This window comes from Oncorhynchus mykiss, chromosome 25 (genome assembly GCF_057628025.1).
Source record: "Oncorhynchus mykiss isolate SJ-2025 chromosome 25, ASM5762802v1, whole genome shotgun sequence".
In the NCBI taxonomy this organism is placed as follows: domain Eukaryota; kingdom Metazoa; phylum Chordata; class Actinopteri; order Salmoniformes; family Salmonidae; genus Oncorhynchus; species Oncorhynchus mykiss.
This window is the reverse complement of record NC_143046.1, coordinates 30,864,228-30,878,511: the sequence shown is the minus strand read 5'-3', so window position 1 is coordinate 30,878,511 and position 14,284 is coordinate 30,864,228. Positions and strand designations below refer to the sequence as shown.

The 14,284-nt window shown below is 42.3% G+C and overlaps 1 protein-coding gene across 1 annotated transcript; it reads left to right on the top strand.

Moving 5' to 3' along the window:
- Positions 1-33: 33 nt before the first annotated feature.
- On the top strand, positions 34-8,815 carry LOC110504988 (ubiquitin-like protein 3). The gene is made up of 5 exons (XM_021583912.3): positions 34-973; positions 3,647-3,755; positions 4,119-4,205; positions 4,903-4,980; positions 6,672-8,815. The coding sequence occupies exons 1-5, from the start codon at positions 947-949 to the stop codon at positions 6,722-6,724; spliced, it is 354 nt and encodes a 117-aa protein (XP_021439587.1). The 5' UTR covers positions 34-946; the 3' UTR covers positions 6,725-8,815.
- Positions 8,816-14,284: the final 5,469 nt, after the last annotated feature.

Sequence of the window (14,284 nt, the reverse complement as noted above, 5' to 3'; positions counted from 1 at the left end):
TACTTTGTTGTGGTGTATTTTCGTTTCCTATGTTGACAACCAGCTGATTTCCTGTGTCTTTAAATGTCCTGCCATTATTCTTCAACAAGCAGCAACTAGGTTCGATGGTTTTCTGACCAAAAGAAATCCTCGAACATAGGATACTTTTAACCATTGGGATGCGTAGCTAAATATTTAAGTACTTGTTTTATACTGATACAGTCTTCGAAACTGTGAGGTTATTAGTAAGATTAAGAGTAGAGATATCGCTGTTTGTCTTTTCTGTTCCGCTTTTCTGCCGCAGTCCGATATTTTCAGCTAACCTTAGCTAGCTTTTTAGATTTTAGCCAGGTAACTAGCTAGCTAATAAGTTATCTTTACATTTCTGTCATGAGCTTCTTCACTCACGTAATCGTTAGTGAAGTATATGTTTTTTTCAATAAACCAACCTTGTAAATTGCCACAACCCAGAAGTAACGTTAACTAGCTAACTTAGCTCCTTGCTAGCTAGCCATGTTACTAGTTACATATTGTCAAGCAGTAGTGGAAGGTTTTCAGTAAAACTCGTCATTAAGGTTAAAGCAACGAGTTTAGAGCCATCTAACTAATGTGTTTGTGACTGTAATAGCTAGCTAACTAAGTATTCGTGTTGGCAAGCTACTGAAGCTAGCTAGCTAATTTCTAGCCAAATGCTAGCTAAATAGCGACTGTCTAGCAGTGAGTGTATGATTGGGCAGATAAGCTTGCTACCTACTAGCCTCCATCGTTCGCAGATATCACACGAACGGGCGAATATAGCAACCGATTTGTTCACTTTGTCAGCGCGCTTGAGAAGGTTGTTGAAAGCAGAGAAGGAAAGGGGTGAGAGTAGTGGAACGCACACAGTGCTCTTTATGCCAGGGGGTTGGCCCGGTCTCATCCAGCGAAGCGCAGTACACTCGGTTCTGTTCAGATCGGCTTCAGAACCATGACAACTGCAAGGGATCTCGATATGGTGAGTATTCATTTGCAACCCAACACAATCCTTACTGCATAAGATCCAATGCTGTGCCCCGTATGTCTAATATTAAAATGGTTACAATGCATGTTATGTTTTCCATTTTTAAATGGAACCTTGATTTAACTAGGCAAGTCAGTTAATAACATTCTTATTTATAATGACGGCCTACACCGGCCAAACCCGGACACCACTGGGCCCAGCCCGGTGGAGCTCCCAATCACAGCCAGTGATACAGCCTGGAATCGAACCACAGTGTCTGTAGTGACGCCTCTAGCACTGAGATGCAGTGCCTTAGACTGCTGCGCCACTCGGGAGCCCAAATGTACAGCTATTCTCACAAACAGAATAGCTGTTTCTGTAATCACCATCTGTCAAACTACATTTTGAGATTGACCCACATTTTTTCTAGAGGTGAGCCTTAATTGATTGTCTTCCTATCACAAAATCACCCATTTTGGATTCTGTTATTCTCCAAACAAACCCAGTTGACATGTGTAAAGGCAAAGGACCTTGTCCACGGCACTGTTGTGTTAAATCAGGGATGAAGAGGAGATTGATTGTAGGGACTGAGGAGAACCAGTCAATTTGAAATCACAAACGATCTCAAATCAATGAAAAGGCTGATAGGCTACTCTAGGCTGCCTGCCCTGTTGTACCAATGCCAGCTTGTAGTGCTCTAGAGTTATTGTCCACTTCTGCAAATATTTAGTTCATATTTACGTTGATATTTTGGCAGACGCTATTATCCAGAGTGACTTAGTAGCAATACAGCCTAAGTGCCTTTCTGTTTCCAATGCACGCATGTGTTGCACAGACCTTTTCTGTTACTTCAAAGCTGAGTTTTTGAAGTTAATGTTTCTCTTGATTGGATAGTCTAAGAGGATATCCTTGATGGTTAAAAAAAGAACCAAGGGCAGCTAGGCAAATTTGAGTTTGTTTTGTTTGGTTGAGGATAAAAGGGATGAAGGGAAGCTGGGGGGGGGGGGCTTGTTAATGATGACTTTGGTATCTAACCCCACTCAGAGGTTATGCAGTGCATAGGGGGAGGGGCTTCCTCTGCCTAGTAGGGTTGGCGTGTTTGTAAACAGCTCAGTGTAGGACTATCCTAACGATACACCTTGTGGCACAGATTCTTTGTTCTGGCTTCCCCGATTTACCACCAGAAAGTTTAGGGACAAATGAACATATTTTATTATGTGGGGGAATTACCCATTCCATTTTTACCTTAACTTTGATTTTGGTATCCAAAATATGATAGTGTTTGTAATGGTAGCATATTTGTCATGATTTCCAAGCCATTTGTTGGATTGTGGTGGGATACCAATATCTACTCTGATGAAGTTTGTGTGTGCAGCGTGTTACGATCTGTCAACTGATGGAGAGAATCAGAGGGGTGGAGTGTGGCTTCCGGCCATAGGCTAATGATGCTTCAGAGCTTTTTTCACTATTAGAGGTCCTGACCTGGGGCTGCTGCCACCGCAGGAGGGAAGGCTATGAGCCAGGGGTCTCTTCCTGTGTAGGAGCTTACGTGTATGCTTAAGGCTACTTACTGGTAGCGGATATTTTATGATTGTCGAATTGATGAGTTTATAATAGATGCCGTTTACATAGCCTACATGGAGCATCTGACAGTAACCTCTGAGTTGCAACACTTCATGTGAAATGCTGTTTCTTTCCCTATTTCCCAAATGGATTTCAATACCCGTACGACTTATTATTTTGGAGAAATCATAGTTCACCACATAATTAGTTGTGTGGGGGGGGGTTCTTCATTTATTCTCTGTGGCATTTGGGATTTGACTCATTGCAGAACCCTGAACAACCTGCCTTACCTTCATTTGGTTTTCAATGAGAGCATTTATTCCCAGCCAAACTCTGTGCAAACACCATGTTGATGATGTAATCCTTAAACCAAGAAGCGATTGAAATCTATGAAAGAAAATGCAATTACCCAAGTCTCCTAAAAAGAAACTTCCTTTTGGATTCTGTAACTGACTGACTAACAGATGAAATGGTCCCTTTTTTTATTTTTTTGTCTTAAGTTGCTAGTACAATTAGTGTAACAGCATGTCCAACACATTTTTGCTTCAATTTATTTTAAATGGGTTCATTTAGTGAACTGGGTGGGTACAAAGAAGAGCAGGGAAAACTCCCCAGCCCCCTCCCTCCTTCACACACACCACTATGCCCCTGGGTTACGCATTGGCCATGTAAATTTAATAACGGGGCCCAGGGCTGTCTGGGACACCTGGGGTTATCGCATTAGGCCGACAGCCTAGAGAGAGGAGCTGCCCACAGCGCTGAAGGCCCACTTCACACCCCCCCCCCCCAGCTCCACCCTTATCTGTGCATTGTTCTGCTATAGGGGCTCACTTCACAACGAGCTCAGTCCTCTCTGAAGGAAGCAGCCCAGTCAAACGGGGCGGAGATCTGCACCAGAGAAATCTAATTAGACAGGAATGTCAATTTCGGTGCAGGCTTCCGAGGGTCATCTCATGTCATTCGAGGTGAGAGAAAACGGAAGGATTCCATGTGATTAGGCTAAGCTACATGCTTCTCATTGCTCGACGGGGTGGAAGTGTAGACTGTATAATTCTGAAATTTTGTGGGATTTTTGTAGAGCCATGTGTAGGATTATTAAGATGTTTTATTTTGGTGCTTTTTCAGGTGAATCTGCGTCTTATCCTGGTCAGTGGGAAGACACAAGACTTCATCTTCTCCCCCAGCGACTCAGCCATGGACATCGCCAAGCACGTCTTTGATAACTGGCCCTTGGGTGAGTTTGTGCAGTTTGGGACGTGAATCAGGGAACAACCACAACACTGTCTTTTTATATTGAGTTGTATTGCAGAATTAATCAGGTAAATTTGCAACTTTCTTAATTCTTCTTAGTCTGGGTCGGACTTAAAAACATGCTTTCTGTCTCTTGTCACGGGTACCACATTCCAGTTATTATAGGGACAGTTGTTACACAATGCCTTGGCTCTCCACACTCCACCTTCAAACCACTGACGATGGCAGCCATGTTTGTGTGTTCAACCACTGCAGGAAGTCTATGTCTGAGTGGCTGTCTGGCGCTAGTGATATTAGACTTGCTTCTGAGTGTTGCTCTAATGTTGTTGTCTCATCTCTGCATCAGGATGGGAGGAGGAGCAGGTGGGCAGTGCCAGCATCCTGCGCCTCATCTTCCAGGGACGCTTCCTGCATGGCAGCGTCACACTTGGCGGTACTTGATGGACCCTCCTTTTTAAAAAATATATATACATGCATACACACACACACACCATCCTACCGGGCTAAAATACACTGGGGAATACTGTATGTCCTTTGAAATGAAGTCTGATTTAAAACATGCCACAGTTGAGGACATGTCATCAAAGATTATTATTATTATTTTATTTATTTTTTTACCCAATTTCGTGGTATCCAATTGTTAGTAACTATCTTGTCTCATCGTTACAACTCCCGCTCGGGAGAGACGAAGGTCGAAAGCCATGCGTCCTCCGAAACACAACCCAACCAAGCCGCACTGCTTCTTAACACAGCACGCATCCAACCCGGAAGCCAGCCAATGTGTTGGAGGAAACACCGCGACCTGGTCAGCGTGCACTGCACCCGGCCCGCCACAGGAGTCGCTAGTGCGCGATGAGACAAGGATATCCCTACCGGCCAAACCCTCCCTAACCCGGATGACGCTAGGCCGATTGTGCGTCACCCCATGGACCTCCCGGTCGCGGCCGGCTAAGACAGAGCCTGGGTTCGAACCCAGAGTCTCTGGTGGCCTTAGACCACTGCGCCACCCGGGAGGCCCCTAGAATGGACATTCTGAGCATGTTTACTAATTCCAAAATTAAAGAGGATTATCTTGTGATTATATATTCTGTATATGAATTGTTCATTGTCTGTCCTTTTTGTTTTCAAAGCTTTAAAGCTGCCCCCTGGCCGAACAACTGTCATGCACTTGGTTGCCAGAGAGACCCTGCCAGAACCTAACTCCCATGGTGAGAACCTTTCTCTCGCACTCTCTGGTTGTCTGACTCATCTCATCACCTAGCTGTCATGGACCAGTGGTGGGAAAACGTACCCAATTGTCTACTTAAGTAAAAATGCCTTAATATAAAATGACACAACTGAAAGTCACCCAGTAAAATACTGCTGAAGTCTAACACGGAACCCAAACCGGCTGCGTGCGTGCGCTATCGTGCATACATTTATTTTGTCCCCACACACTAAAAGCGATCACGACAGGCAGGTTAAAATATCAAAACAAACTCTGAACCAATTACATTCATTTGGGGACAGGTCGAAAAGCATTAAATATTTATGGCAATTTGGCTCGATAGCTTGCACTTGCTAGCTAATTTGTCCTATTTAGCTAGCTTGCTGTTGCTAGCTAATTTGTCCTGGGATATAAACATTGAGTTATTTTACCTGAAATGCACAAGTTCCTCTACTCCGACAATTAATCCACACAATCGGTCAACCGACTTGTTTCTAGTCATCTCTCCTCCTTCTAGTCTTTTTCTTCTCTTGACTTTATATTGCGATTGTCAACTTTCATAAATTAGGTGCATTACCGCCACTGACCTCATTCGTCTTTCAGTCACCCACGTGGGTAAAACCAGTATGGAGATGGCACCTGGGTACCTGCTTCTATAAATCAATGAGGAGATGGGAGAGGCAGGTCTTGCAGCGTGATCTGTGTCACAAATAGAACTGACTTCTATTTTAGCCCTTGGCCTCGCAGACGCTCGTGAGCAGTGTGGGTGCAATAATTGAATAATATAGATTTCTAAATATATTTTGCAGTGCACGTAATGCGAGCGGTGTAGTCAGCCAGTATTTGGTTTTAAATAAACTTAGGTATCAAAAGTAAATGTAATTAGTGAAATATACTTAAGTATCAAAAGTCTAAATGTTTTCAAATTCGTTATATAAACCAGATAGCACCATTTTCTAAATTTACAGTTAGCCAGGGGCATACTCCAACACTCAGACATAATTAGTCACTTTACCTCTACCTACATGTACATATTACCTCAACTAACCGGTGCTTCCGCACATTGACTCTGTACCGATACCCCCTGTATATAGTCGTGTTATTGTGTTGTTGCTCTTTAATTATTAATTATTTTATTATTTTTTACTTCAGTTTGAGTAAATACTTTCTTAACACTTATTTTTCTTAACGGCAGTGTTGGTTAAGGGCTTGTAAGGAAGCATTTCCCTAAGCATTTCACCTGTTGTATTCGTCGCTTGTGACATACTTTGTTTGTAAATTATCAAATCGTATCTGTGTGTGTAGTGAGTCTGCCAGTTCAGGGGAGATGGGGATGACCAGGGATGTTCTATTGATAAGTGCTTGAATTGGACCATTTTCCTGTCCTACTAAGCATTCAAAATGTTGTTTTTGGATGTCAGGGAAATTATGGAGTAAAAAGTACATTATTTTCTTTAGAAATGTAGTGAACTAAATTGTAAAAAATAATAAATGTATAGATACCAAAAAAATACTAAAGTAGTACTTTAAAGTATTTTTTTACTTAAGTACTTAACACCAGTGTCAGGGACACTGTTGAGCTGTAATTACTACAGCTGTAGGCCTTATTGTCCCTTTAAACCTGAAAGCCTGGTGTGATATTTTCTCTTTCGTTGTCTGGTGTCAAGTTTCTTTGTATCGTCCTCTTTGTAGGTCAGCGTAACCGGGAGAAGATCACAGAGAGCAACTGCTGTCTGCTCTTGTAAAAACAACAAACAACAATCCTTTCACTCCCCTCCCCCACATTCATCCTATGCTCGGCTTCTGTCTGCCCGTCAACCCTGGATTTGGGGAGATCACAGGAAGATGGGTCACAGAGCTGTCAGCGGGCGGTCTGTTGCACGTGTTTGTTGCACTCTGGCCCAATCCGTGGCTTAGGAATTATGTAGTTTTTTTTTCGTGCCAATTTATTCAAATAGATTCTCTTTTGTTCACCCTTTTGCCAAATTTTGCCTTTCCTTCTCTCTGTTGTAAAATCATGTTAAGAATTTGTACATATAATATCTGTGGTTACCCAGGAGTAGCATATATCCTGTGTAGCGGGGGGGGGGGGGGGGGGGCATATACAGGTTTGGAAGACTCACCTTACAAAGAAACACTAACAAAATGTTTGGAACTTTGACCCGTACTGTGCATACAGTTGTTTGCATTACCCTTGAAGACTCGGCATAGTTTGCTCCATGTGTCTTTCTGCTAATGAAATGGAAGTTCCCACGAGTTTGGCACTTAACTGGGTTGTTTATTTGAAAGTGTGTCTTTGTAAGTTTTATGTATGGTCTTAATCTTCCCTTCCCGTCTTAGAGGATGAGAATCATTTCCTACTGTTATACAAAGTGCCGTCCCCCCCACCCGATGTAGACTGTGTACAGTAGTTGCCTCATACTGGCAGGGAGTGTTTAGTTTGCCATAGCACCAGTGGACTGGAGTGGTGCATCTTTCTGTGCCATGGGCCACACGTGTTCGTTCCTGGACCAACACAGAGGAAGAGTTCAAAATTGTAAATGGACAGCTGTGTCAACACCTGAGTGGATGTGTGTGACATTGTCATGTTGGATCACCTCCTTGAGGATGAACTGGTTTAGCTAGAAGAAGAATCTAAACTAACTCCTACGTGTCCTCCCCCAGGTTGTAAAGCCTTGCTTTCTTTTTTTTCTCCTTTTTTAAACTGAGTGAAAATATTTTGAAGGAGTGCTTCTGAGTGACCATTTTGTGTCATTCTGAATGGCTTACGTCTCTGATCAACATGACCGTTTAGACTGTACCACACCCAGTCTCATGAGGAAGCCCTGTATCCTCGCCACTCCCCGTCTGACCTGAGTGAGGAGTAAGGGAATTGACGCCAGGAGCCAGTCAACCGTGAGGTGGTGGTGGGAGGGCTTCCTACAGGACATAAGGGCTAGAGGCATGGGATGGAGCTAGGGCTTGGTGAGGGTACCGTCTGGAAAATGAGGAAATTATGTATTTTTACCACCTTTGTTTGGATGCTGTCTGTTTTTGCCTTTTTGATTTATTCTGTAATCATATTAATATTGTATTTTTTAAAATCTTGTATTGTTTATTCTGTTTTTGTCTGACTCCTGTTAATTGAATAATTTTTGTTCCAGGGGTTGTATGTATATGTCTGGGAATGTAGATCATGTTCTGTGTGTTAGTGGATGGGCTGGGGAAATGTCTGTGTAGTGCGACAGTATGGCTGCGTTTACACAGGCAGCCCAATTCGGATATTTTTTCTCCACTAACTAGTCTTTTGACCTTTCACAAGATCTTTTTCAGAGCTTTTCGGTCAAAAAATACCAAGGCCAATAACTGATATATATATATATATATATATATATATATATATATATATATATCAGTTATTGGCCTTGGTATTTTTTGACCGAAAAGCTCTGAAAAAGATCTTGTGAAAGGTCAAAAGACTAGTTAGTGGAGAAAAAATATCAGAAATGGGCTGCCTACGTAAACCCAGCCTTAGTGTGTCTTAGAGTGAGTAATGGGTGTGTGTTTTGTCGTGTGTGTGTGTGTGTGTGTTCGTGCGCCTAAATACTGAGTGAGTGTGTGGGTGAGAACTGTGGGATAGTTATGCAGGTGGTTGAGTAGGAGGGCAGATTGGTCTTGGGTGGCTTTGGTTTCCATGGAAACAGCATGGAAACTCACTTCCTTTGAGTGAGTCTTTTGGTTAGTGTTTGTCAACCAATGTCACTGCTATGAAATTTATCTCAATGTGAATAAATGTAAAAAATTAAAAAGTGATCTGCTTTAAGGTATTGTAAATTAATAAACATCTTTAAATATTACTTGTTTTTTTTTTACTAAAAGGAACAGGGGAGTAGAAATCAAGTTAGTTAAGCAGTGTTGGGGAGTAATGAACTACATGTAGTTCAACTAGTAATGGAATTACATTTTGCAGTAGCTTGGTGGTAGTTGAACTAAATTCTAATCTAGGAAGTGTGTTCGTTACTTTTTTTCCGTGTAGCTAACTACTGGAACAACACTACCTTTTAGCTAAAATATGGGTGAAGTAGGCAATCACTTCCTTTATTTTGTCGTCAGACCTGCCTTATTCTCATTTGAAACATTTTCTTAACGTAAAACCCCAAGGTGATCTGTTCTTGCAATTTGTAGTCTGACGGTTCAGATTTTTTTTTTCAGGAAATAGTTTGGCTGTATTGAACTACTTTTTCAAAGTAATTTTTTAAAAGTCAACCAAATTTCTAAAGGGTAGCTTAAATTCTTTCAGTGGGAAGTAATTGGTAGCTTGAATTATGTTTTCAGAGTATCTTCCCCAACACTGTAGTTAAGCATGTGGCTTGCCTCTGGGTGGCAGTGTTGTGTAGATACTCAATACTCTCGCTGTGTCCTCCTGGGCTGAGGCATATTTCTCTTCCAACATCTGGTTAAGTTCCATACTGGTAAGATTAATACCTATTTTGCCATCCTATAAGGGCAAAATGTTGATGTTGGCTGTTATATAAACAGTTTTCCTCTGACTAATAATGATTGGCTGGCGTTATCTATTATTCAGTGGTTCTTTTGCAATGAATTGGTTAAGTCGTAGACTGATAGTTACTCTCCGGTATCACATAAATGACATTAACAAAGGATCAGAACGAGTGACTGATGGATCACTGTATGTGGACTTGGATAACTAAAATGTAATCGGTCACCAGATTGGTTTTAGAATGTGTTCAAAGAGTCATATTAATGTTGCTTCCAGTGTTGGAAATAAGTTTGGGCCTCTTGGATTCTGTCTGAGACTTAGACCCCATATAAAAATGCTTTGCATGTCGTGATGATTGAGTCGTAACGTTTGGTTGAGCTGTTATTATTCGATATGTTCTCTCCCGTCTGTTTTGGAAAAATCTGGTTATGACGCATAGCCAAGGGAACTCCAGGTTGACGTTGGCGATAAACGTCAGGCCCCCGGAATTATTCTAAAACCTAGTGCCGTTCTTAATCTTTTCATATCAAACTACTTGTCCTTCCATGCATCTGCTCATGTCTCTGTCTGGCAGCTTCTAGTTTTCTGTCTGGCAGTGGATTTAGTAAGAACACACAGAGGGAAGATGAGCAAGATGGTCGTGAGAGGGGTCTGAACTGTGAGGTGATAACCAGAAACTGACCTGGACACAGGGAAGCAGCATCTGTTGAAAGCATTGCTACTCAAAACTGTTTCAGGATGAATAACTTTGCGGTATTGCATGAGCCGGGGCACGTGCGGTCAGTCAGTCGAGTGTGTTAGAGTGGGCCCCGATCCAGGGTTAACAACCAAGAGAAACGGAACCACACGGTTCAGCTGGGCAATCTCTTGGGGTGTTGTGCTATGCTGCTGTGGTGGTGGTAATGGGGAGGGGGGAGTCTAGCTGCCGTACCCAGCTTCCTCTGACATTGGCTGGGGACTCTTTGCAGGGAAGCTGTGATGTGGCGCAGCGGAGGACTGTCTTTCTAGAGATTTCTGAGGCCCTGGGAGAGCCATCTCTATTTTCCCCTCTGCCTGGGCTCTATCTGTTTCTCACACTCCTCCTCCTGCCTTTCTCCCTCTCTCTCTCAGAGGCCCTCTGCAGGCACTCTGGGTAATAGGTGTGTCAACATCATAAAAGTGATAGATGTATAAGGCTGTTCACCGGCAGGGGGGTTGTGACTTAGAATTGTTTTTTTTCTTCTGTTTTTTAAGCCTACCAGAATCCCTTTCCCCCTTCTTGCTTCTGGCTAGTGCAGAGCCTTTTTGCCTTGTCAGTCCCACTTATATTAAAACCAGCTGTGAATGCACACAAACACACACACACACAGTTGTGCACAGGCTGAGGACAGGCTACTGATACCACAGACTCTGGGCTTGTCCATTTTTTATATTTTTTAATCTGTCAGCCTTTCTGTACAGTCTGGTTAGTCAGACAGTAGTGGGAGAAAGCCAGATGGGATGTGTCGCTGTCTGTGTGAAAGTGGTTGGACACTCGTGGCTATTTGTTAAGGTGTGTAAATTTATTTGTCTGTTTTTTCTATAAACCAGAAACCCACTGAGAGTGGCGTTATGAGAGTTCAGTAGGCCAATATGAAAACACACACATCCACCACACACCCACACACACAGCGGGGTGTCAATGAGGGAATGAGTGTTCACACACTGACTTCAGTAGTCTTTCTCCTCTCTTCACTCCCATCTCCAATCATCCCCTCTCCTCCTAATTGGAAAAATTACTTCAGTTCATATGACTCCTTCATTCCACATGAACAGACCGACACTAGACAGAAGTCAGGGACAGGACGTGGAGTTCGTCCTGGCGTGTGAAGGGGGAAGGGTATGGCAATCATCATAGTCCTACTGTTTTCACAGCCAATAAGCAACGGCACCACTGTAGAACTGTCAAACACAAGGCAGCATTTCGCTACATCATTTTTTCCTTTGGCCGTTGATTTTACCAGATGGTCCCTTGTGCTCTATAGCATGCCACTGTAAAAAGGGGCAGGCCAGAGCAGGGGGGCTTGACAACAATATAGCCTCTGTACCTCACAAAGCAGGGGTGACCAGGTGAGAATGAGAGAGAGTAGTCTAAAGAGAGCAAATACAGAGGAGGGGAGCCCCGCCTGAGGCATCCTGAGATTTAATCTGTTGCTCCCACAGGTTTCTAGACCGATTAATCAACAGTCAAGCGAATATAAACCATTATGCACGCTTGCCTCCTAGTGGTCTCTTCTGTTTCAATCTCACAGTCTTCTGTCTTCCTGCCTCAGACACACTCTCATACACAACAACACATTTAGATACTCTCAGATCACATCATTCGGTCCTGCTTATGTACTGCACTAATGTACAAACATGCTTTTAAATGAAATTCCTTTACTCTGCTTTTAGGGATTTTCTTCTTAGTCTTGAACCCCAACCAGCGTATTAAGAGTATTATAAAACAGGTGGTTCGAGCCCTGAATGCTGATTGGCTGACAACCGTGGTATATCAGACCTTATACCAAGGATATGACAAAGCATTTATTTTTACTTATCTAATTACGTTGGTAACCAGTTTATAATAGCAATAAGGCATCTCGGGGGTTTGTGATATATGGCCAATATACCATGGCTAAGGGCTGAGTCCACAAGAACAGCCCTTCACTGCATATATCACACCACCTTGGGCCTTTTTGCTTAACTATCATCCATCCCATTGACAGTAACCCCCACCACACACACATGTGCACAGGAAAGTAGAAATGAACAGAGGAAAGGAAGATATGTGATAGGTTAAACGGATAGCAATACAGTGCATTCAGAAAGTATTCAGACCCCTTCCCTTTTTCCAAGAACGATCAATGGAAACAGGATGCACCTGGGCTCAATTTCAAGTTTCATAGCAAAGGGTCTGAATACTTATGTAAATAAGGTATTTCTGTCTTAAATTTTTTATACATTTGCAAAAATGTCTAAAAACCTGTTTTTGCTTTGTCATCATGGGGTATTGTGTGTAGATTGACGAGGGGGAAAAAAAACAATTGAATCCATTTTAGAATAAGGCTGAAACATAACAAAATGTGGAAAAAGTCAAGGGGTCTGAATACTTTTTGAATGCACAACATGTCATGGCCAGGATAAGAGCCACGTCAAGCCTCTTTGGATGAATTGATCTGCAGAAGATAATAAATTAGCGCTGGTGTTAGTGGAAGTATGACTATTAGCAGTGGTATTAGTGATCATTTGAGATTGAATAGTAATCTCTGCCAAGACAGAGTCCTCTATGGGTTCCCCACCTCACTAGGGACTGGCGATCAAAATACAAATAGGCCGGTTGATATTTTCTACAGTAACATTTTTCCAGAGATTTGTTTGGATTATTTGGCTTGGCTCTCTGTATGCTCATTGTTGGGGACTGGTTTCTAGCCAAACTCTTTCTCTGGCTTCCCTTGAAATGAAAGGATTAAAAAAAAGATAGGAGGGAAAAACATTCTAAAGATTTTTTTTTTAAAGAGGAGCTGGGCCAAAACTTGGTGACTGCATGCCTTCAGAATGATAAATGATCAGTTCCCCCTGACAGCTTTACTTATTGACCATCTTTGTGTTTGATTATACTTTAGTTATCGAAGTTGAATTATTTAACTTAATCAAAACAGTTTAGCAGTTTTGGTCAACCGTGAATTGTAAATGTATCCATTGTCGGTTTTAGAAGCCTACCAATGGATGCTTGTTATGGTTCTGCTCCACCAAACAGCCACGATCTTTCAATATAAGGACAGTATACATTTTCAGTATACATTTTCTGACAGCTGTTGTTGTTGGTTTACATAAATCTTACCACAAAAGAACATTGTTTAATGCTGATTTATGATAAGTCATATTTCTCTCCAGCTTTGATTATATGACATTCGTTACATCTCTAGTCTGCTGTCATGAATATGTATCTTTAATGGCTTCCATTTGGTTCATATTTGCATTTTCTCATCCCTCTGTTTTCCATTCGTGATGGTGATGATGATTTATGAATGGGTGGCTCTGGTTTCTGCATCTCCTCAGTGGCTCAGACACAACTCCCGAGGCACCTGAAAGATGAGTAGTATTGGTAAGGCGTTGTTTGTTTGAAGTTTGGTGTCCATATCATGTCTATGACTGTTTAGCAGATGTGCTAATTGTGTTTTGGATCAATGGACTCAAAGGGGATGAGAAGTGACCTAATCTGGGCATGTGCCCATCTCTTTAATACCTTCCTCATCCACTGACCTACACAGTGGTGCTGTGAGACCCGACTGGACCATAGACATATACGAAACTGGACTCAAACCGCCTGGCCAAAATAGTCTATGACACCATTCCAACCAACTAATCCCAGTTGCGTGAGTATTTGAGAGCGTTTCCAAATACTGTGAAATTGTGAGTGTGTGAGAAAGTGGGTGTCTCCCTCCAGTATGTAATTAAATACATGTTTTTATGTGTTTATGGGTGTTTGCACAGTATCTGCAAACATTGATGCTGTATTTCATTTTTATTGATTGCTTTTATCTAAGTGAGATCATAAGGGGTTCACTGTCAGCTGGGGGTAGGATCCGGAGGTCTGCCCATTGCCCAACCATTTTACACTACATTACTGCTCTTATCCACACTAATGGGCTCTCTTGGTGGGATTCCCAATGGTGATGGGGATTTAAATACCTGGCCCCTCGCCCACCACAGCTGTGCATGGATACATTTTGGCTGCATGTCTGCTGTAGGCATTATGATGCCATTTATCAAGTTGTTCCATCAAACTACAAACCGGCATGAGAGTACCAATGAATCAAACTCC